We start from the raw sequence: 23,802 nt of genomic DNA on the forward strand, positions 1-23,802 counted from the left end.
CGTGGGACTGTCCCCACCGAGCGCTGAGTGCCCTGCAACATTGGGCCTTTGCACCTGAGCTGCCTGTGCAATGGGCGTACGGAGGGGACCCTTTCTTGAGGCAGCTGAGCACGGACAGACCTTGTGGCTCTCCTGACCTCGCTCCTAGCTGGTGCTGTCTAGTGTCATCCCGTTGGGCCCAGGCCTGGCCTGTGTGGCGGTGGAACAGGCTGTGCTGTATGCCCACGAGCTCAGGAAGGTATCGAGTATTCGGAGTGGTAAGGGGGAGCGTAAGAAAAAACAGTTTCCCACGGGAAGCCGCCACTTCTGAAAAATTTTGTTCAGTCAAAAATCCAATTTTCCGCCAACAGCCAGTTTATGATGGCAGACTTTGACCAGCTTCTGAGTGGGTGGTGAGAAACCTCTGCAGCTTGCGGTGTTCGTAGTGCGCCCGTCACCACAGCGTCTAGGCCCTGAGATCGCTGAGTGAAATTCCTCCTGTGCAGCGGGCCAGCACAAAGTGTAGGCAATGCATGTGTCCCACAGAAGTCCTCAAAATGGGGCATAGCAGGCGCCTGGGCCTTGTACTGGCTGGGGGGGCATCACCCTGGCATTTCAGTGCTTGGGCAATGGGCTTGGCGACCCATCAACAGCGGGAGCCACCAAGGCAGGAGCCAGCCTGTCGCCTTCTGCCCTTAGCAAGGTGCCTGAAGGCCCAGCTCAGCCTCGTGAGTCTCTGCGTGGGTAGACTTATCTCCATAACAGCAGCGTGGTTTGGTGCCGATCAGTTGGCAGAGTCAGGGATTTGGAGCCACAGGGGTGATGCCATTGTCTCTGCTTTTCTCTCCGCAGATCCCCAGTGGTACCCAGCCCGACAGTCCCTCCGCCTTGACCCCAGTAAGTTAGAGCGCCATGTGGGTTCTGACAGCTCTCGCCGCGTCTGTTCCCAGGCACACCTCTCTGCTGCTGCTGCTCATCGTGCGCCCCATGGGTGGGGAAAAGGGCCTGAGGGGAACACGAGCCACAGGGGTCTGTGGGGCAGGTGCTGACGCTGTTCCAAAGGGTGAGAGATCTGATCGACCACCAAAGGACTAGGGCTCTAGGAAGACCCAGACTTCTGGGGAAGGGCCCCGTGGGCTTCCCAGCTTGTATGCAGGGGAGCGCGAACCTCCAGGATCAGAGTGCTCTGCCCTGCAGCAGGGGCTTTGGTCCATTCTCCAAATGGCTTTTCATGGGGGTGTCGCTGTGCTACAGCAAACAGGAGAGCAGGGCCGTGTTTCAGGGGGCTGGGATCACTCGGGCACATTGCCATGGAACCGATGCCAGGGTTAACATATTGCATCGGCGTCCCGGTTGGACCCCCTCCGCCCATTGTCCTCTCTGAGTCTCCGCTCTCCTTCCAGAGGGGAAGTCCCTGAAGGATGAGGACGTGCTACAGAACCTGCCGGTGGGCACCACAGCCACACTGTACTTCCGGGACCTGGGTGCACAGATCAGCTGGGTGACGGTGAGCAGTGACACAGGTCTGCCTGAGAGAGCCCCGCTGCCCATAGACACCCCCCTGTGCTCACAGCACACTCTGCCTTTCAGGTCTTTCTCACCGAGTATGCTGGGTCCCTGCTTATCTACCTGCTCTTCTACTTCCGAGTGCCCTTCATCTATGGCCCCAAGTATGACTTCACCTCCAGCAAGCACTCGGTCGTGCAGTGAGTACTGGCCGGGAGCCCGTCGCTGCGTCTGCTTAGCCTGTGCTGGAGCTGTGCCCTGGGATCTGGGCCTTCTCCTGAGCTGTTGGGGGCAGAGACCCTGTAGAAAACCTGAGTCCTAGGAAAACAAACAGATGGGACGTGCATCCCACTCCTGGAGGGGCCGTTCCTCCCAGGCCAGGCCTGCAGCCCCTGGATTGGCCTCCTCTCCAGAGTGGGATGAGTGGGGAGAGAAAATCTCACCCCTACAGGGATGCAGTGCCCGTCAGATTCCCTGCCAGCCTCTTCAGGCAGTCTGGGATCTGGCTGTCATTGCAGCCACTGGATATTCAGCACATGGACAGGCCTTGGAGGGGGACTAGGGACTGGCAAGTGCTCTGAGCTGTTGCACTGGAAACTCAGTTGATTCCTGGCAGGAGGGAACAGTTTAGGACCCCCAGAGCATCTCCTTGTGGCTCATCAAGGGTGGTCTGCTTTAGGCTCCAGCACGGCCCCTGTCCAGTCGTGCTGGGGAGGAGCCTTCAGGGGATCTGGCAGGTGCTCTCTGGTGGGACGCAGGGGACTTACCAGCTCAGAACAATTCCATAGGGGGGAACGTACCCCCAGCCCGTATCCCAGTGGCACTGGTACCCACTAGCACCCTTGTGCCTCCCTTCCAGCCTGGCCTGCATCTGCCACTCATTCCACTACATCAAGCGCCTGCTGGAGACCCTCTTTGTCCATCGGTTCTCCCACGGGACGATGCCCTTGCGTAACATCTTCAAGGTGAGCGGGGTGGAGGGGCGGGGCAGGGGAAGTAAAGTGAGGGATGTGCAGGGCCTGCCAGCCAGGGGGCTAGGGCAGCAGTTGCCTGGGGGATCCCTTTGACTCGTCTCGTTAGTGGAGCCTGTATTAAAAGAGCATTTCCTGATTTGTCTCTAGAACTGCACCTACTACTGGGGCTTTGCGGCCTGGATGGCGTATTACATCAACCACCCGCTGTACACCCCGCCAAGTAAGTGACCCCTCGTCGCTGCCTTGCCTCTCTCTGTGCCCTAGAGGGTGCTATGCGATTCCAGCCCTTCTCTCTCACAGACCGATCGTGTCAAGGGCTGTCCTTCCTTTTCCGCTGCCTTGCTTCAGCCCCCCCAATTCCATGAGAGGTGTGCGGGTATCCCACAATGCACAGCGGCTGCCGCACAGCACTGTTTCCCACAAGGCAGTGTGTCTGCGTGGCACGTGAAAACACTGGGATCCTACCCACCGTGCACCATGCTATTGCTGATACAACCGTGTGGTCACAAGGCGCTCGCACAAGCAGCTGAGTGTGACCACATGCTGCAGAGATAGTTGTGTTAGCAGCACTGTGCCGGCAGACCTGTCCCTAGCACAGCTTCTTAGCGTAGCCAAGGTCTTAGAGACATTGGGCAAGTCCAGGCTTCAGGCTAGTCTGGCTTGTGTCTCTGCAGGACTTAGTGGTGACTTGGAGGTGTGGGTTGGGAGCACTGTCAGCCCTGATTGGAGGGACCTGCATTGCTAACACAGGGGTTTTCTCCCAAATGTGCTAATTAAATAGTTGTGCGTTACAGCAAACACAGCCCAAGCCAGGATAAATGGCTGGTAGCTGAACTCAGCCTGGAAATAGGGTGCAAACATTTAACAAGGAGGGTAACTATCCCTTGGAACGCTCGCTCAGTGGAACGTGGAGACTTCAAATCTTGGATGAGTTTCTCAAAGCTCCACTTTAGCTCGGCCACAAATTCTGGACCAGGTGTTGGTGCAGGGGGGAGGGTCTCTGGCCTGGGTTAGACAGGGGTCAGTCTGAATGGGCAGAACAGTTCCTCCTGGCCCTGAAATCCGATGTCCATTTTAAACAAATGGGTGAAAAATTGCTTCCCTCTCAGTCTCGTTTCCTTGGCATCTCTAGTCGTAAACTGCCTAGCTCCCCAGCTGTCCCCAGAGCCCCCCCGGCAATCAGACCTGATTTGCTAGTGTAAAAAACAACCAGCAGCCAGTGTTTTGTTTGTTTAAAGGCCTTTTGTCCCTTCCTGCATCGTAAAGGGTTAAAAACCCACATGAACAAGCCCAAACTCTCCTGCTTTGCATGTCACGTTCCATTGAACCTTCCTTCACTGCTGCAGCAGCCCGTGACCTCGATTCCTTCTCTTCATCTCCATGCACTGATGAGTGTGCGGTCCAGCTGTTTCCCTTCTCTTCCCCCCCCCCCCCCCCCGGCGTCTTGTACCATAACCCCTGCCCAGCGACTTCACCCCCCTTTGCTCGCTCAGGTCCATTACTCTAGCTGGCTCTGACCCTGGAAGAAGAGGGCCCCCTGGGACTGCACTGCCCTCACCCTTAGAGAGGAGGGGTGAACAGGGAAGGTCACCGTGCTGCCCGGCTCTGGATGTGCACCGGGCCTAGGGGTGTTAATCTGGTATCTTTCATGGGCACTTAACAGATCCACCCTTGCTATGAATTTTTGTTTCTTTCCAAGCCATTATTGCAGTAGGGCTATGTGCTCCCGCTGCTGACCGTGTGCTAGCACGTTGCCTACACAGACGCCAGGCTCTGACCCTGTAAACTCACCCCTGGCGCCCCGTGATGTGAGTGCCTCCCCCCCCCCGCCCCGTGCCAGGCTGACCTGTGCCCTTCCCCTCCCCCACAGCCTACGGAGACGAGCAGGTGAAGCTGGCGCTCATTATATTCCTGGTAAGAGCTGCCGGCCGTGGCGGGGAGGGAAGCAGGGAAGGAGGCTGCTCAGCTGGGCTTGGGCAGGAGTACCAAGGGGGGTACTCCCAGGGTGTGCAAAGGTATGGGGGGGAATGAGGGTGCCAGAGTGTGGGGCTGGGGAGAGGGAGGGATGAGGGTGCCAGGAGGATGGGTGGTGGGTGGCACAGCTCTGTGCTGCCACTGCGAGAATGCTGCCAGGCCAATGCCCTTCCAGGCCCATGCCCCTCTGAGCTGATGGGGGATGCCGCCACTGCAAGGGGGGTTGAACCCCCAGGCCAGGGAGAGGAAAGGAGGTTGCTGGGACCCAGGGCACTGATCGCTCCTCTGCTTCCCCCCCAGTTCTGCCAGCTGGGGAACTTCTCCATTCACATTGCTCTGCGGAACCTGCGGCCGGCGGGTGAGTGGGGGTGGGGCTCCGCTGGCCCTCCCAGGGCCTCAGTCGCTCAGGGGTGACGGGGCAAGGATGGTCAGTCCGAGGGCAGCCTGAGGGTGGGGGTGGGGCCTGCTTGTATCCCTGGCTGAGGTGTGGGGATTGGGAGCGCACTCTGGGTCCAGGGCGTAGTCTGAGTGAAAATCCATCCCCCCCATGCCCCTGGCTCCCGTTCACAGAGGGTTCTTGTCCTTGCTCTCTGTCCTCCCAGCTCCCCGGGGTCTTGGTGAACGTTTAATGTAAGAAACACAGGAGGAAAACCCCCTGTCTTCCTCAGGCCCCCCTATAAACATCCTCAGAGACAGAGACAGGCAGCGATAGACAAGTTTCTCTCTAAACCCCCACGGCTTTCCCAGGTTGCGGAGGACACCTGCCCTCCCAGTGCGGACACCTCCATCTGGACGCTGGTGGCTCCAGTGACTGGTTCATAGCAGTGTCTGAACAGCCTGGCTGGCAGATCCTCGGTCTCCAGGCACAAGCACCGTGGAGGCCTCAGCCCCTCTGGGCAGGACGTGGCACCCTGACCGGGATGTGGCTGTCCCAGATCTGTGTAGTCCCAGCAGCCGGGGAGGGGGTGGGGGAACTCTCTGAATGAGTCCTGGCCAGCCTGGCACACTGCCTCTTTACTGCCCCATCAGCCCCATGTGTCAGATACACCCCGATGGTGCCCAGTGCAGCAGAGCGGGGATGGGGGAACATGCCATTGCCTCGGGCTCCAGTGGGCTGCAGGAAGCACTGGCCTGTGTGTGACTGGAGATCTGACACCCGACCCCGAGGTCCTGCAGCAGCATCTCCCTGGAGAACGGTCTGACAGGGCTGTCTTCCCAGTGCCTGCGTGTTCCCCCAGAAAGCTGATTCCGCTCCCTGGGAGGTGGGGCCGGGGGGGGGTGTCACTGTTCATGTGAAATAAATCCATGCTGGATTTCTGCTTCTCTCCCTCCCAGGCTCCAAGACCAGGAAGATCCCATACCCCACTAAGAATCCCTTCACGTGGCTCTTCCTGCTAGTATCATGTCCTAATTATACCTATGAGGTGAGTATCCCCCCTCCCCCCCAGTCCCCCTGCCTGCAGCGAACTGGCGGGCTCCCTGAGCCGAGGGCTGCCTGGCACTTGCCCCCTCCGACCCACAGATCTTGTTTCTGGTCTCATTGGAAGCATCTCCATGAGCTGCAGCTGCTTCCCTGAGACAGGTGGCTAGAAAGTGACCTTCTACCTGCCTCCTGCTTGCTGTTAATTAATAACGAGCTTGTCACTGTTCACCCCAGAAATGCAACCGTCTCTGGGGTGGAACTCAGCAGTGGCTTAACAGCCACACAGCTGAGCCCATTAGGGAAAATGCCCTTGTCTAACTGAAACTGCAGGGGGAATTCAGAAGGTGGTAGGACTTGAATTTGGCCGGGTAACCGGGAGTTAACAGCCCTGCTTCTGGGAAAAGTGCCAGTGATCAGCAATAGCTGGGACCTCGCTTTCACTCGACACAGCACCCCTAGTGCTACACTAGGACATTGGGGTCAGCCCTGACTGAGAAGGGAGAGCGCCTCCTACTCAACTTCACACCCCACTCCCTGTCAGACAGCCTCCCCAGTGCCACACCGGGGTCAGCCCTGACTGAGAAGGGAGAATGCCCCCTGGCTGAGCTCCCGACTCTGCTCCCTGCAGGACAGCGCCCCCTTGTGCTGTACTGGAGTCAGCCTGACTGAGAGAGCAGAGCACCCCCTGCTGAACTCCCCACTCCACTGCCTGCAGGACAGCGCTCCTATTAAATCAACAGCAGCCATTAGCATGCACCTGTGCTCTGCCTGGCCCAGCCCTGCATAGCTCCTGGAGCTGATGAGGCAAAATGGCCGCAAATGCCCAGCCTGACACCACCAGCAAAGCCTCGGTCCTGAAGCCAGCTCCAACTTGGCAGTGTTGGTGACGCTCACAAGGGGTTTGGGTGTTCAGGGGCTGTACCTCCAGCCAACTCTAGGCTCCCAGGTCCTGGCAGAGCTGGGTTCGGGGGGGCTGAATTTGACTGTCATGACTCCTAAAGTTGGGCATGAGTCAGTTCTCCAGGCGCCACCCTGCATGGCTCTGCTTCCTGAGAGCTCGTCCTTTTGCTGGAGTGCCACTCACCTGCCAGGAAGGGACCTTTCCCTGCCCAGGCTGGCAGTCGCCTTGCATGTGCCCAGCCACCCCATCCTCCAACTCAACTGCTGCCAGGGCTGGGGACTCCCCATTGCTGGGGAGACCAGGTCCCCCTGCTGCCCTGATCTCAGCTTGGGGAGTGCCCTGCCCTCTCCTGATCCCTGGTGTAGGTGAGGGGGTGAAATTCCCCCTGCCAGTCCCATCATCCCCAGCACCCTTATTCCTGCCCTAGCCTCTCCCTCCCCATAGGGGGCACAGGGTGGGCGAAGGATTTCCCCCTGGGAACTGGCCCCTTTGACTCCACTTTCCTTCCAGCCCCTGGGCATTAAGTCACCCCTCCAGGGGGGCACACACACCCCCAGCGCTGGACAACCCCTCCCCAGGAGGGTCTGAGATTGCTGCTGCCATTTGAGTCCATGTAAAGGAAGGCGCAGCAGACTCCGCACAGAGAATGCAGTTGATGCAGGCGTGCTGAGCCTGTGCCCATTTGGAGGGAGCACTTCACTGGCTGGGCTGGAGTCCCTGCCTCCCACTGCCACCTATGCTCTGGGCATGCGGCTTGGGGCACTATGGGTTAATAATGCGTGGTGGCTGGGGGCATTGCTCTGTGTCACAGGGTCTGCAGCTTCTGCTCACAACAGCCCTGCGTTAGCTGGGATAGCAGGGGACTGGGTTGGGCTTGAGGGGCACTGGCAGAGATGGGGGGAGAAGCCCAGGGCAGGGGCAGCAGGTGGGCACTGGGATGGGATTGCCAGCATTAAGTGCATGCCTAGCTGGTGAAGTCCTGCTTGGCCAAGGCAGCAGGCTGTGAGGTGCCCTGCTGGAGCCCAGGATGTGCCCCCACCCAGAGGCCAGTCCATCTTCCCACGGTCATTCTCCCTGCCCATGAAGGTGTCAGAGCTGGGGCCTGGCAGGGGCATTTCGCGTAGAGGCGAGTGCAGGGAGTCTTAGTGGGCAGCATCACCAGGCCGCTTCCCCGTGTACCAGGGTTTGTATTGCGCAGCTCATATTGTATTCCACCCCCCCCACCCCAGGGTCAGGTACGTTAAGAGTCCTGATGTGGGCTGGTCAGTTGGCTGCAAATGGCTCAGTGAACTTGACTGAGTGCCCCCTTTCTGTGAGTGAGCGCCACTTGCCGGGGCCTGGCCTCCCCTGTGGCCATGTGGGGGGAGGCTTCTGCCCAGCCCCTGGCTTCCCCAGCACTAACTGCAGCTGCTTCTCTTCCAGGTGGGCTCCTGGATCGGCTTCGCCATCATGACCCAGTGTCTCCCAGGTGAGCGCAGTGTGGGGGAAGGCGCCAGGGCCTGGGGATGCCACATTGTCTCCCCACAACGTCCAGGGGCACAGGCCACCACAACGTCCAGGGGCACAGGCCAGGCGGGTCTTGCCTTCTTGCTGCCAGGGCCACCCATACTTGTTCTGTGGGAACAATAAGCCCCTACATGGCCAGCAGTAGGGCTCCCAGCATGTCACAGAGATCATCTCCCTCTCGCAGGGGGAAACCGAGACAAAGGCAGGCCAAGGGACCTGCCTGAGGAGTCGTTGTAGACGGGGAATAGAATCCAGGAATCCTGATTCCCAGCCCTGTCTACTTGACCACACTCAAGGAGTTTGTTGGGTGTCAGCCCAGTTTCTGGCTGGTAGGATGAGCTGGGTTCATAGCCCACCTCCCTAGGCTTCCTGCGCTCGAGGCTCGTCCTGGTGCCCAGCACTGAGGGACCTGCCCCGATCTGCAGGGAGTAGGCGAAGCAAAGACTGCAGCATGAGCTGCCCTGCAGCTGAGGCTCTTGGATGATTTGCCCTGCTGTGAGCTGCTTTTCCTGGCATCTGCTGGCTGCCTTTTCTCAGGAGTGGCACTGCCCAGGGGCCTCCAGCCCATCAGGCGGGAGCCCCCTGCTGCTGCCTTGGGGAAATGCAGGCACCACATCTTGTCAACATCTGGTTTTTAGTCCCTTTGGTGGGAGGAGGAGGGGAGCCAGTGGTAGGGGCTGGCCCAAGGGGGCAGCTCTCATTTTACATCCGAGCCGAACCAGAGCCAAGCCCAAGTGGGTCTAGTCGTTTTTCCAACCTGACCCTTCCCATTGAACCTGAGTCAGTGTTGCTGCCGCCTCCAGGCTGACTCAGCTGGGCCCAGGGCACCATGACTGTGTACCTGGGTCCTGCCAGCCCCTGCTGCAATGTGAGAGGTGCTGTGACTCCTCGGTGCCCGCACAGCACAGGGAGGTGGCGGTGGCCGACAGGAGCAGGGCACGCAGTTGTGCCAACCCCCCTGGCAAGGGGAGAGCTGACCCGCAAGGTCCTGTTTACCTACCCAACCCCTGGAGTAGGGTCCCCTCAGGACTGTAGGGTGGGGGTGATGCTGGGGGGGCCAAGGGAGTGCCCCCCCCGATTCCTCACCACTTTCCTCTCTGCTCACAGTGGCCCTGTTCTCTCTGGTCGGCTTCATCCAAATGACCATTTGGGCGAAGGGGAAGCACCGCAGCTACCTGAAGGAGTTCCGGGACTACCCACCCCTGCGCTCGCCTATCGTCCCCTTCCTGCTCTGAGCTGCCAGGGGCTGCTGGGGCTTTGTGTATTGGTGCAGTCCAGGGAGGAGCCCACTCCCCACGGGGGTCTCTGCACCCCTCATCTGGCCAGCTGCCACAGGGCTCGGGGGAAGCTGTGCAAACTCTCACCCTCCTCGCTGCTGGGGTTTCTGCAGCTGCCCCTGTGCTCCCGTGGGGGCTGGCCCCACTCCCCCAGGGAAGCCAACATCCAAGCCCTGCTCAGAGCCAGTTCCCATGCTCTCCTCCAACTGCACCATGCACCCAGCGTCTGGGGCCCAGAGAGCCCAGATCTACAGCCCTGCCTAACTGGAAACTAACCCAGGGAGAAGCTGCAGCTGCCTCTGGCTGGATGCAACCACTCAGAGCTGTGGCCTGGAGGAAGGACTCTGGCCTAACCTCAGGCATCTAACCCTGGCCCTAGGCACCTGCCAATGCAGCCTGATCCCAGAGGAGCTGAGCGCTTGTGCCCCCAGTGGAGCTGGTGGGAGTGGCAGGTGCTCAGCCCCACTGGAGACCAGGCCCCTTCTCCAGGTATCAGCTCAGGATCATAGGTGCCTCATTTCAGGCTCCTGAGCAGGAAGACCACTCCTTTCCTGGGTCACATCTCCATGGCAGGGCCTCGGGGGCGAGTGCTGGGCTGAGGCATGGGCCCTGTTCAGCACTCCTCTCCTTCGAAAGCTGCCAGGGGGCTGCTGCAAGACACAGCTGGGCTCTGGCTTCTACCCTGCACCCCAGGCTGATGGAAAGAGGGCAGGATGGTAGCTGAGGCTGGCAGGGTCTGGTCAGTCCCCCAGCCCCAGGCTGCCTTTCCCCTGTGCTCTGCTGGCCCAGGTGTTAAGGGCATCAGGCCTGGAGCAGGCCCCCTGGGCAGCGAGTTTACAGATCAGTCTGTTTAGAATGGTGCTCCAGGGTCTCATGCTGGGACAAGCAGGAGTCAGGACTAAGGCAGGTTGGTAGGTGGGGGTGGTGTGGGGCAGAACTGAGCCAGGAGTGGGGTGACAAGAGAAAAGGGAAGGGTAACAGCACTATTGTGTAGGGAAAGCAAGGGGCAGCAGGTCAAGATTGAGGGGCACTGGCAGGGCAGCAGGGGCAGGATTGAGGCACAGTAGCAGGGCTGTGTGGGGGAGCTCAGATGGCAGCTGCTTGACTCAAGCCAGCACCGTTAATTGTAAGCACAGTAAAGTGTTTTCTTTTGTACCACTCTTCTGTTCCATCCTTCCCCGTGCTGCTGAGCGGCCGCCCTGGCCCGTAGTCCCAGGCTGTAGCTCAGGCCTGGCTCTGCCGGGATGGCAGGGGCTAGAGCAGGCTATTCTAATAAAGACGTGGGGTGAGGCCCTTCAGCTCCCTCCTGCACTGGCTCCTTGGCAGCTTCTGTCTCCTTTGCTCTTACTTTGTGTGATTGCTGGGGAGTGAGGGGTAGCCCTAAAGAGCTGGTCTTTCCCTACCCTGGGGGCTTGGTGCATGTTGGACAAGGCACAGGCCCCTGGGGGGAGGGCTGGGCTAAGTAACCCATCACTGAGAGGAGTCCTGGGGAAGGCTCTGGGGTCCCCAGGAGAGAAACCAATGGGGCAAGGGGTCAGGGAGGGCAGAGACTGGCCAGGGGCCAGGCTCTTCCTCTCTGAATGGCTACACCTGGAGCTCTGAGTCTCCCAGGGGGACTGCACCTAGGACAGGGGCCTCCCTGGGTGCCACTACACCTTCCATTGCAGCATGAATGCATCATGGCCCCTGTGCCCAGGATTCCTTGCTGTGAGCCAGGCTCGCTTCCTTGGGCCGCTGTTTTGTCCCATCGTGGCTCTGATTTGGACAGCTGAACTAGTGTCTTAGCTCCAGCTAGCCGCCCCCCCCCCCAGCAACCACTACGCAAGTAGGACTGAAAATGGCCCTGCCCTAGCACAGGAGCTGCAGCGAGCCTCTCCCAAAGCGTGTGTCCAGGATGGTTCTCCCTGTCCAAGACACAGCAATAAACCAAGCCAGCCTCTGCCCAGCCACGTCTCAGTGCTTCCCCCCACCTCTACAGAGGGGATCAGCTGGGCTCTAGGCATGTGTGGGGTGCTCTTTGCATGGCCACTCCCCCTGCCACTGAACAGCAGGCACTGTGCCCTACTTAAGGGCCAGGTGCAGCCATGGCTGGTGCCACCCATGCCTCCCTTCCCCCTGCACCCAGCCATGCAGCACAGCTGGGGAGGGGCAGCTCTGGCTTCTTTGCACACAACAGCAGCAGCAGAGACTAGGCACTTGGGCTGAAGCAAGCCTAGCTCTGCCCTCTGCTGCTGGCAGACATTTCTCCAAGGCCATGGCAGGGGCAGGGAAGCAAGAAAATAGTCCCCTGGGCAGGTGCAGCACACCCTAGGCTCTCCAGAGCAGCTGACAGCATGCTGCCCCCATATGCCCTCGAGGGGCAAGGGAAGCTGGGCTTGGGGTGTGACAAATCCACCCCCCTGTGTCAGAGCTGTGCCAACCTAACCCCCGCTGTGGACACAGCTAGCGTGACTGTCACTTAGCGAGATGGGTGCCATAAAACCCTTCCTTGGCTTTAGTGCATGTCGACACTACGGGAGCTGTGCCATGGCAGTGCATGCAGTGTAGACATGGCCTCAGTCCAAAGGTTCCCTGCATGGAGAGCAGGGAGCGAGTCTGAGCAGGCTCCAGGCTGCGGGTAGATTCCCAGCACTGGCTGCCAGGGCAGGAACTGAGCCAAGTGCCTGTGGGAGCTGGAACTCACAGCAAAGAGCACGAGTGCGTCTGAGCCCAGCAGAGCTCATCAGTGCTGAGGCAGCCAGAGGGTGCTTTACACGTGTCGCAACCACACGCACTCCAACCCTGGGAGGGAGCAGAGCATCACCCCCTCACTGAGGGGAGAGGGGGTAGCCCAGGGACTCCTGGCTCTAGTCACTAGACCCTGTCCCCCTCCCAGAGCAGGAACAGAACCCAGGAGCAGTGTTCCCTCTAATTTTTTATGTCCATGTGCAGAATGAATTTTGTTATGTGCACCAATATGGAGGTGACATGTGACTATCACCTTCATATTGGTGCACATAAAATTAATGTGGGGGTGGGGCCAAGCACTTTGGAGTGTGGGAGGGGGCTCAGGGCTGGGGCAGAGGGTTGCGGGGGTGAGGGCTTCGGGGTGCAGGCTGCCCCCAGGCTACGGTGAGGAGAGAGGACTCCCCTCAGCCCTCTCTTGCTGCAGCAGCTCGTGGCAGGGCTGGGCTGGGCCAAGCGAGGGGCGCCTCGGCCACGGCAAGTCCAGGGCAGGTCTGCTGGAGCCAGCGGGGAGGGGCGCCTCGCCCCAGGCAGGGCTGTGCTGGGGCCGGCGTGGACGAGCACCTCTCCCCACCACAGCCCTGAGCCTCTGCACAGGGTTTAACAGGCAGCTGCGTGGCCACGCAGCTTAATGGGAACGTAGCCCAGGAGTCCTGGCTCCTCCCACTCTAACCACTAGGAAATGCCACCGCTCTCTGCTCCCCATAACTTCAGGGTGACTGAGGTAATCTCTCCTGGACCAGCTTCAGAGCGTCTTCAGGTTTGGACCTGGCTTCCCCATCCCTACCAGCACCTGCAGTGATGGGGCATTACAGCCTCAGTGTGATATGCGCTCATGCCCTGCCCTGCTCACCCCACTCCAGTCACCACTCCAGATCCAGATGCAGACAAGCCATTATTTATTCCCTTACATATGACACAAGTAGAGGATTCCTCCAGCCTCTCACGTGGATGGGGACACGGGGCTTTGCTATGCTCCAGCCCCCTCCTGCTCCAGCCTCTTCTTCCTCACCAGCAAGCGCCGCTCCCGCTCAAATTCCTTCATACGCATCACGTAGCTGGGGGGAGAGGAGACACTAGTCGGGGGGGGGTCCACCTGCATCTCCATTAGAAGCAAGCCCCTGCCCCGGCATGCTGCACCCCACACTGCAGGGGTAGGCTGGCACACTCTGCATTAGGTACAGGCAGATCTCAGAGCTGTTTGTCCCACTTGCTGGGGGGGGCTCCCTGAAATTAGGTTCGCTGCTTTAAACCAATCCTGTGATCTCTGGCCCCTCCACCCCCCACAATCCTCTGCCCCAAATCTTCCACCTCCAGATCCCTCCTCCAACCCACAATCCCCACGGTGACACAGCCAGGCCAACCACATAACCACGTTCCATGTAGTACCCCTCCCTTCACTCCCTGGGGTCTACTCAGCCCTGGCCCAGGGCTTGACCCTCTGTGGGAAGGGCCCTACACATGTGTTTCATCACCATCCTGCAGGGTTAGCCATATCAGTGGGGCCCAGGGAATCAGCAATGGCCCAGAATGCTGCATTCTGAGATGGCTTCTGCAAAGAGGGAGGGAGGGGACAGTTTATTTCTGTGCTAAACCCCTGCCGTAGCTGGTTACTGGGGACCATCAGCACATTCTTAGGCTTAATACCCTATGTGGGAAGGGCAGGTGCCAATCACACCTAGCTCTGGCAGCACCTTTCATCAGTAGATCTCAAAATACCATGCAAAGGAGGCCAGTTTGCCCCAGGTCACCCAGGACGTCAGTGGCAGAGCTGGGAATGGAACCCTGGTCTCCTTTGTGCTCTCTCCACTAGGCCATGCTGCCTCTCTCTACCCCTAGGGCTGCCACCCCCAGCTCTGTGGCCCTGGGATCGGAGTAGCCTGTGGATGGTGCCAGGAGCTCCCCGGCACAGGTGGCCTCGTACTCAAGGTGCTCGCAGTAGTCCCAGTCGTGCCGCTCGTGCTGGCAGGCCAGGAAGTTGGGGAAGTTATCGCGCTTGCACTTCATCAGCTTGATGAGGTAGTGGGCGCAGTAGTCGCGCTGATCCAGGGGCAGCTGAGCGTCATTCATCTGCTGCTGCGTCGCTACCATCACTGCGGGGGACAGAGAGGAGGGGCAGAGGTGAGGCTGGGAGCAGGACGTGGGAACTGAACCTGCGACCTCCAGAGCTAAAAACACCAGCGTCCCCCCACCTCCTGGGCAAAAAGCCAGGCTCCACAGTGGGGCCCGTAACAGCTGCCTCCTACGTGGATCGGGCACAGAGTGGGACTCTGAATGCCCTATACATGAGCCCTTCTGATGAAGCCCCATGGGGAAACTGAGGCACGGGGAGAGGAAGCAACTTGTCCAGGCTCACAGAGGGAGAGCTAGGGATACAAGTCAGGAGTCTTTGGCTCCAAGCTCTCTCTCTCTCTCTCCATTTCAATTACACGGATTATTATTTATACTTGTCTCAGGATCGATGCCTCGACACACAGGACGGGGTTCGGCTGCCCTCTGTAAAGATCTTGGGTTTACACCGGTCCTTTCAACGCAGAGCGCTGATTGACCCTTGTAACAGGCAGTTCAGACGCTCCTCCAGTGTTGAAACGCGGCCACCTCTGGGGTGGGGCAAGGCAGCTGTCAAACACTCACCCAGAACAAGGGGTGAAGGGGGATCCGCTGACCCTACAGGCTCAATGGCACCAGCCTCCCCCGCAGCAAGGACAGAGCCCTGCGGGAGGCTCCCGCCCCCACACATTAGGGCCCTACATTGGCGACATCGGCTCCCTTCTCCTGCTCCCCATGCTCCGGGCCGGTGCAGGCGGGACCCCCACGGGCTACTCCCAGCTCGAATCAGGGGGCTCCGCCCTCGGTCCCTGAACCTCCCAGCCCGCCTGGCTCACCCCGGCCCCTCCCCCCGGGGCTCACCCCGGCCCCCGCCCCCCGGGCCTCTGAGCTTGAGGGGGTGGGGGGTCTGAGCCCCCCCCGGGAAGGCGGGGCCAGTGGCGAAGGGGCGGGGCCGGGCCGCCGTGCCCCGGGCTCACCCCGCTCCTTGCGCTCCGCGAAGCCCAGCCCCGGGTCGAAGCTCGGCATGCGGAGCGGGTCCGGCTCCACGTCCTCGCCGCCCAGGTAGCGCCGAGCCAGGTGCGCCCCCATGCCCGCCGCGGTCACCTCGGGGCCGCGCCGCCGCGGAAGCACTTCCCCCCCACCCGGAACCGGACGTGACGAGACGGCTCCGCCCCCCAGTACCAGAGAGTTCACCGGGCAGTTCCTAGATAGGGGAGGGAGGATTTCCGGTTTCTGGCCGATGTCGTCGTGGGGGCGGGCCCTCTGTTCGCCCCGCCTCTTTTCCCCTGGGACCCCTGCTCCTGCCCCTCCCTCCGGCGCGTGGGTCCCCCGGAGGGTGTGTTCCCGTTCGCCAGGAGCAGGGACACCTCAGCCAATCACCACCCTTCTGCTGGGGGGAAATTTGCATGTAACATTCTATTGGCTGCCACAGCTTCTGGGGTAAGACATGGGCCTCCCGATGGGTGAGGCCCAAGGGGGGCCTGTTCCCCAGCCTCCGCCAGTGTCCGCCTGCTGCCCGTGCTGGGACCCCTCCCCGTCTGTGTATGTACAGCGCCTAGCGCGACCACAGTGCACCTAATAAACAATGCACAGCGCCGAGCACGACGGGGCCCTACCGTAATACACCTAATAAATGTCAGCTAGCCCCAGATTGGCTGGGTACATGTCACCTCAGGACGGGGTGCAGAGACAAAGTTTCTTGACACCTTACATGGCTGCTTCTTGGAGCAGCTAGCCCTGGGACGCACAAGAGGGGAGGCAATTCTTGATTTAGTTCTAGATGGAGCAGAGGATCTGGTCCAAGAGGTGAATAAACCTGAACCACTGGTAATACTGACCACAATATAATAAAATTGAACATCCCTGTGGTGGGGAAAACACCGGAGCAGCCCACCATGGTAGCATTTAATTTCAGAAACGGGAACTACACAAAAATGAGGAAGCTGGTTAAACAGAAGTTAAAAGGTATAGTGCCAAAAGTGAAATCCCTGCAAGCTGCATGGAAACTTTTTAAAGACGCCATGATAGAGGCTCAACTTACATGTATACCTCCAAATTAAAAACCATAGTAAGAGGACCAAAAAAGAGCCACTGTGGCTGAACAGCGAAGTAAAAGAAGCAATTAGAGGCAAAAGAGCAACCTTTAAAAAGTGGAAGTTAAATCCTACTGAGTAAAATAGAAAGGAGCATAAACGGTACATAGAATAAGAACGGCAATATTGGGTCAGACCAAAGGTCCATTTAGCCCAGTATCCTGTTTTCTGACAGTGGCCAGTGCCAGGTGCCTCAGAGGGAATGAACAGAACAGGTCAACATCAAGTGTCGCTCATTCCCAGCTTCGGGCAAACAGAGGCTAGGGACACCATTCCTGCACCATCCTGGCTAATAGCCATTGATGGACCTATCCTCCATGAATTTATCTAGTTCTTTTTTGAACCCTGTTATAGTCTTGGCCTTCACAACATCCTCTGGCAAGGAGTTCCACAAGTTGACTGTGTGTTGTGTGAAGAAATACTTCCTTTTGTTTGTTTTCAACCTGTTGCCTATTAATTTCATTTGGTGACCTTTAGTTCTCATGTTATGAGAAGGAGTAAATAACACTTCCTTATTTACTTTCTCCACATCAGTCATGATTTTATAGACCTCAATCATGTCCCCCATTAATTGTCTCTTTTCCAAGCTGAAAAGGCCCAGTCTTATTAATCTCTCCTCACAGCCTACCATGCCCCTAATCATTTTTATTGCCCTTTTCTGAACCTTTTCCAATTCCAATATATCTTTTTTGAGATGGGGCGACCACATCTACATGCAGTATTCAAGATGTGGGCGTACTATGGATTTATATAGAGCTAAAAATTTTCTGTCTTATTATCTACCCCTTTCTTAATGATTCCCAACATTCTGTTCGCTCTGGCAAGTGAAATGTAAAAATATAATTAGGAAGGCCAAAAAATAATTTGAAGAACAGCTAGCCAAAGACTCAAAAAATAACAACAATTTTTTTTTTAAGTACCTCAGAAGCAGGAAGCCGGCTAAACCACCAGTGGAGCCGCTGGATGATCGAGATGCTAAAGGAGCACTCAAGGACGATAAGGGCATTGCGGAGAAACTAAATGAATTCTTTGTGTCGGTCTTCACGGCTGAGAATTTGAGGGAGATTCCCAAACCCAAGCCCTTCTTTTTAGGTGACAAATCTGAGGAGCTGTCCCAGACTGAGGTGCCATTAGAGGAGGTTGTGATGGGTTGGGTCACAGAAACCCCATTGGGAACTGCCACCTCATGTGCTAAGACTACCTCTAAGCCCGTTTTCCCTGGCAGCTTGGCACTTCAGTGCCCGGTCTGGTTGTGCCAGACACACTAGCCTGCTGCAAACACAGACCCAGGGTCTGAACCATGTCCCCCAAAAGCTGCAGGCTTAACTGAAAACAGCTTAAGAAGTGCTCCTGTCTCCAGCACTCAGATACCAAACTCCCAACGGGGTCCAAACCCCAAATAAATCCGTTTTACCCTGTATAAAGCTTATACAGAGTAAACTCATAAATTGTTTGCTCTCTATAACACTGATAGAGAGATATGCACAGCTGTCCCCCCTGCCCCAGGTATTAATACATACTCTGGGTTAATTAATAAGTAAAAAGTGATTTTATTAAATACAAAAAGTAGGATTTAAGTGGTTCCAAGTAACAACAGACAGAACAAAGTGAATTACTAAGCAAAATAAAATAAAACACTCCCTAATACAGTAAGAAGGTGATTACAGATGAAATCTCACCCTCAGGGATGTTCGAATACGTTTCTTTTACAGACTAGCCTCCTTCTAGTCTGGGTCCAGATGTGGTTACTGTCCTTTGTTCCAATTTCTTTTAGGTATGCTTTGGGGTGGAGAAGCTATCTCTTGAGTCAGCTGAAGACAAAATGGAGGGGTCTCCCAAGGCTTTATATAGTTTCTCCTAGTTGGTCTTACCCCCCGCCCCCCCCGTAGAATCCCTTCTACAAGACGGAGTTTTGGAGTCATATGGGCAAGTCACATGTCCATGCATGACTTAGTTCTCTACAGAAATGTTCCTAGGAAAGCTCAGATGTGGATTGGTGTCTATCAAGGTCCATAGTTTGCCAAGTACTTTTCATTTACTTGAATAATCCCCTCACACTATGTTGATCAAGTTTGCCTTAGGTGCTTTCTACAGCAAGCACTTTAAATACAAGCATAGAGCCAACACTTATAACTTCAGATATAAAAATGATACATGCATATGAATAGGAAGAATACATGCAGAAGAACACAACCTTTGCAAAGATATGCTGCATGGCATATCTAGCATAAAACATATTCCAGTTATGTCATATTTACACTCATAAGCATATTTCTATAAAGCAGTAGAGGGTGCAACGTCACAGAGGTTTTGGAACAAACTGATAAATTAAACAGTAATAAGTCACAAGGACCAGATGGTATTCACCCAAAAGTTCTGAAGGAACTCAAATGTGAAATTGCAGAACTAATACCTGTGGTATGTAACCTATCTTTTAAATCAGCTTCTATACCACATGACTGAAGGGTAGCTAATGTGACACCAATTTTTAAAAAAGGCTCCAGAGGCGATCCTGGTAATTACAGGCTAGTAAGCCTGACTTCAGTGCTGGGCAAACTGATAGAAACTATAGTAAAGAAGAGAATTAGTAGACACATAGATGAACACGATTTGTTGGGGGAATAGTCAACATGGTTTTTGTAAATGGAAATCATGCCTCACCAATCTACTAGAATTCTTTGAGGGAGTCAACAAGCATGTGCATGAGAGGGATCCAGTGGATATAGTGTTCTTGGATTTTCAGAAAGCCCTTGACAAGGTCCCTCAGCAAAGGCTCTTAAGCAAAGTAAGTTGTTATGGAATAAGAGGGAAGATCCTCTCATGGGTCTGTAACTGGTTAAAAGATATAAAGCAAAGGGTAGGAATAAATAGTCAGTTCTCAGAATGGAGAGAGGTAAATAGTGGTCTCTCCCAGGGGTCTGTATTGGGCCCAGTCCTATTCAACATATTCATAAATGATCTGGAAAAAGGGGTAAACAGTGAGTTGGCAAAATTTGAAGATGATACAAAACAACTCAAGATAGTTAAGTCCAAAGCAGACTGCGAAGAGTTACAAAGGGATCTCACAAAACTGGGTGACAGGGTAACAAAATGACAGATGCAATTCAATGTTGATAAATGCAAAGTAATGCACATTGGAAAACAGAATCCCAACTATATATGTACAATGATGGGATCTGAATTAGCTGTTACCACTCAAGAAAGAGATCTTGGAGTCACTGTGGATAGTTCGCTGAAAACATCCACTCAATGTGCAGCGGCCGTCAAAAACTAATATAATGTTGGGAATCATTAAGAAAGAGATAGATAATAATAAGATAGAAAATATCATATTGCCTCTGTATAAATCGATAGTACGCCCACATCTTGAATATTGCATGCAGATGTTGTCGCTCCATCTCAAAAAAGATATATTGGAATTGGAAAAGGTACAGAAAAGCGTTACAAAAATGATTAGGGGTATGGAACTGCTTCCATATGAGGAGAGATTAATAAGACTGGGCCTTTTCATCTTGGAAAAGAGACGACTAAGGGGGACTATGATAGAGGTCTATAAAATCATGACTGATGTGGAGAAAATAAAAAAGGAAGTATTATTTACTCCTTCTCATAACACGAGAACTAAAGGTCACCAAATGAAATTAATAGGCAACAGGTTGAAAACAAACAAAAGGAAGTATTTCTTCACACAACACACAGTCAACCTGTGGAACTCCTTGCCAGAGGATGTTGTGAAGGCCAAGACTATAACAGGGTTCAAAAAAGAACTAGATAAATTCATGGAGGATAGGTCTATCAATGGCTAATAGCCAGGATGGGCAGGGATGGTGTCCCTAGCTTCTATTTGCCAGAAGCTGGGTATGGGCAACGGGAATGGATCACTTGATGATGACCTGTTCTGTTCATTCCCTATGGGGCACCTGGCATTGGCCACTGTCAGAAGACAGGATACTGGACTATATGAACCTTTAGTCTGATCCAGCATGGCCATTCTTATGTTCTTATGTACTAAATAACGTACAGTGCCCTGCACCATGGGGCCCTGGGTGCTGCCATAATGCCCCTAATTACTAACGTACAGCACCTACCACCATGGGGCCCTGGGCGTTACCATAATACACCTATGTGATGCTCTGTGCCTCAGGGGAACAGCCTGCACCCCCATGTTCATCCTTATAAAATGATTGTGTGGTATCCAATGCAAAGTTTGTCATGTCGGGTGTCTTCGGAAGGCTCATGATGCACTGAGCATTGTTGTTATAGTGATGTTATAGGTTATAATGTCATGTATATAGTTATGAGGCTGAAAATGTGTCCTCAAGGCTTAAAACAAGGCCAGGCAAACACTCTCCAGGAGCAGAGGGGCAGTTCACGCCTCATCAGGGCATGTATGGGACAAACCCAGCCCAGCCTCACAGGAACAAAGGACACTGTCCTAGGCAGCAACAAAAGATCTGTTGGACTCTCGAGTGAGTCACCCCCCTTCCCTTGGTCAGTTTGGGACTATAATGAGGTAATGCTCACCTGACTCTGAAGGCAGAGGTAGTGGGGGCAGGCAAAACCAAGAGGGAAGAAAGAACATGATAAAAGGGAGAGACGTTTACCATGCTCTCTCTGTCTCTTCCACCTCCATCTACAGATACCACACCAAACGACTGAAGCGCTGATCAAAGGGGAGAGCCTGGCTGAAGGGCAACCAGCCAGCCTGTGGTGAGAAGCATCTAAGTTTGTAAGGGCACTGAACGTGTTAAGAGCAGCTTAGAATGCGTTTTGCTTTTATTTTATTTGACCAAATCTGACTTGTTATGCTTTGGCTTCTAATCACTTAAAATCTACCTTTATAGTTAATAAATTTGTTTGTTTATTCTACCTGAAGCAGTGCATTTGGTTTGAAGTGTGTCAGAGGCTCCCCTTGCGATAACAAGCCTGGTATATATCAATTTCTGTGTTAAACTGACAAACTCATATAAGCTTGCAGCGTCCAGTGGGCATAATTGGACACTGCAAGACGGAGGTTCCTAGGGTTGTGTCTGGGACTGGGGATATTGGCTAGTGCCATTCGGTTGCACAATCCAAGCAACGGCTGGCCCAAAGTGCTCACTCATGTAGCTGGGAGCAGCTTCCATGCCAGAGGCTGTGCGTGAACAGCCCCGGAGTGGGGGTTCTCACAGCAGAACAGGGTAAGGCTGGCTTCCAGAGTCAAGGATTGGAGTGACCTACCAGATCACCAGTCCCGATAACACCAGGGGAATGTCACAATCTAATAACTAATGTACAGTGCCTAGCACTACAGGGCCCTGGGCACTACCATAATACAGCTAATAAATAACATGCAGGGCCTAGCACTATGGGGTTTTGGGCCAGGGTTGAGGCTTCTAGGCACGGTTTGTGGAAAAATGCCTCTTCGTGCATTGAAACGCAGCCATCTCGGATCCCATTTCTGAGGAAACCACACAGCGCCCTCTAGTGCCATGCTTGGGCATTGGTCTCTGAGTTAACTAGACAAAACCTCACCCCCATTAAGTCATCTGTGTTGCCCCCTCCCCCAGCACCCCGCCTGTTCCTGGGAAATTGTAGATCTTTAGACCCAGCCTTGTGGGATCTGATGAGCTCTCAGTCCAAGGTGGGGTGGCTACTGGCCTTTTACCAGTTCGCATCCCCCCTTACCCCCCGCAATCCTGCTGAGAATATCCCAATGCCCCACTTCAGGCCTGGCTTCTAATGAGCTGCACTTGTTTTGTAAAATAGGCGTTTACGCAAACCAGGGTCTCCCCTCCACTGGAGCGTGGTGGCTGCAGCTGGTGGGGTTTCTATTCTGGTCCCTGTGGGTGTGTTTGCCACCTGCCAGGGGCTCTCAGAGAGAGGAACCTTTAAAGCTCAGAGTCGGTGAGGATGTGGTAATATTTGAGACCTATAAACTTTGTAATATAGTTTGGGAGAAAGAATTTTACCCAGAGGACTGGAAGAAAGGTGTGATCTGTAAATTACCGAAGAAAGGCAACTATTTGGTGTGTGATAACTGGCCAGAAATAACATTATTTTCAGTACCTGGAAAAGTGTTTGGTAGTGTACTATTGGATGGAATGAAATTGGTCATATATGAAAAACTCTGTAATGAGCACACAGGTTTTAGACTGAAAAGAGAGTGTGTGGAGCCCCAAGATTTGCCCTGAGATGACGGATAGAGAAAGGGCTTGCCTGGCAGAGAAAATTAGTCTTGACTGTAGCTCACGAAAGCTCATGCTCAAATAAATTGGTTAGTCTCTAAGGTGCCACAAGTCCTCCTTTTCTTTTTGCGAATACAGACTAACACGGCTGCTACTCTGAGATTTTCACAGAGTCCATCAAAATGTTTGACTGCATTCATCCAGAATTGCAATGGAAAATCTTGCAACAATATGGCTTCCTAGAAAGATCGTATCGCTGGTTAAGATGCTGTACAAAGGGTAAAATGCTACGTAAGGACAGAAAGTGGGGAGGCCGATGGAGCTGATTATCATTGCTGGAGCGCAGCACGGTCGCATCTCTTCACCCCTTCTTTTCGGCCTGATAATAGATTACGTGATGCGAAAGTGAAACGCAGCATCAAAGGAAGATACCGGAGTTATGTCAAGCAGAGGAAAACTTCAAGATCTCAATTTTGTTCCATTGGACACAGATGATGACGCTCACCAAAGTCAAACATGAGACCACCAAAGGAGGATTAAGAATTAGCCGAAAGAAAACAAAAGTTGTGCTTGTTGAAAGAGGAACCAGCCATGACGGGGCATCTGTGATTGACAGTGAAGAATACGACATGGCTAACAAGTTTGTTTATCTTGGAAGCACAATCAGTGCTGATGGCCAAGGAGGTGGAAGTAAGATCTGGGAAGGGAAGCAGAACTGTTCTGAGACTGGCATATATGGGAAAACAAGGAGCTTCACGCAAGACCCAAGATGAAGATGTACAATATGGCTGTGATATCCACATTGGGATATGCCTCTGGCACTTGGGAAATGTGAGACGCCCCCAGTAGGAAACATGCATTCCATCAGAGACGCTTGCAGAGAATAGTTGGCGTCCACAGGTGGGAAAATGTGACAAACGTTGATGTGTCACAAAGGCCTGGCCAACAGCCGTAAAGCCAATGATTTGAGAAAGAAGGCTGACGTGGTTTGGGCCTGTTACATGGATGCCAAAGAAATGTATTCTTAGACGAGCCCTTGACTGGATCCCACTTGGTAGAAGATGAAAAAGAGGACAACGGCTGCCGTATAAGAAATCCTGGCAGCCCAAGCATTGCAGAGCGGGACTCACCTTCAGTCACTCTGTTTTCTGGCATCTAAAGGGCAAGGCTATGGGCTGGGTTCCTCTTCTGCTAACTGAACCCACAGCTGGGAGCAGGGTGTGGTACGT

General features: G+C 54.8%; 2 protein-coding genes across 3 annotated transcripts in view; one reads left to right on the plus strand and one right to left on the minus strand.

Moving 5' to 3' along the window:
• Positions 1 to 10,426, plus strand: part of TECR (trans-2,3-enoyl-CoA reductase) — a 47,923-nt gene extending 37,497 nt beyond the window's left edge. For both annotated transcript variants that reach the window (XM_074934751.1, XM_074934750.1), the window contains 10 exons: positions 832 to 876; positions 1,383 to 1,486; positions 1,570 to 1,685; positions 2,345 to 2,450; positions 2,607 to 2,679; positions 4,330 to 4,373; positions 4,734 to 4,791; positions 5,769 to 5,857; positions 8,180 to 8,225; positions 9,371 to 10,426. In XM_074934751.1, the coding sequence (XP_074790852.1) occupies positions 832 to 876; positions 1,383 to 1,486; positions 1,570 to 1,685; positions 2,345 to 2,450; positions 2,607 to 2,679; positions 4,330 to 4,373; positions 4,734 to 4,791; positions 5,769 to 5,857; positions 8,180 to 8,225; positions 9,371 to 9,498 (809 nt within the window). In that variant the 3' untranslated portion in view covers positions 9,499 to 10,426. The remainder of the gene's footprint in view (positions 1 to 831; positions 877 to 1,382; positions 1,487 to 1,569; positions 1,686 to 2,344; positions 2,451 to 2,606; positions 2,680 to 4,329; positions 4,374 to 4,733; positions 4,792 to 5,768; positions 5,858 to 8,179; positions 8,226 to 9,370) is intronic.
• Positions 10,427 to 13,146: 2,720 nt separating this feature from the next.
• On the minus strand, positions 13,147 to 15,470 carry NDUFB7 (NADH:ubiquinone oxidoreductase subunit B7). The gene is made up of 3 exons (XM_074934752.1): positions 15,291 to 15,470; positions 14,189 to 14,357; positions 13,147 to 13,322 (listed from the first exon to the last, which is right to left on the minus strand). Exons 1-3 carry the CDS (start codon positions 15,400 to 15,402, stop codon positions 13,235 to 13,237), a joined length of 369 nt encoding a protein of 122 aa, XP_074790853.1. The 5' UTR covers positions 15,403 to 15,470; the 3' UTR covers positions 13,147 to 13,234.
• Positions 15,471 to 23,802: the final 8,332 nt, after the last annotated feature.

The sequence above is a fragment of the Natator depressus genome, chromosome 20 (assembly GCF_965152275.1).
Source record: "Natator depressus isolate rNatDep1 chromosome 20, rNatDep2.hap1, whole genome shotgun sequence".
NCBI lineage: Eukaryota > Metazoa > Chordata > Testudines > Cheloniidae > Natator > Natator depressus.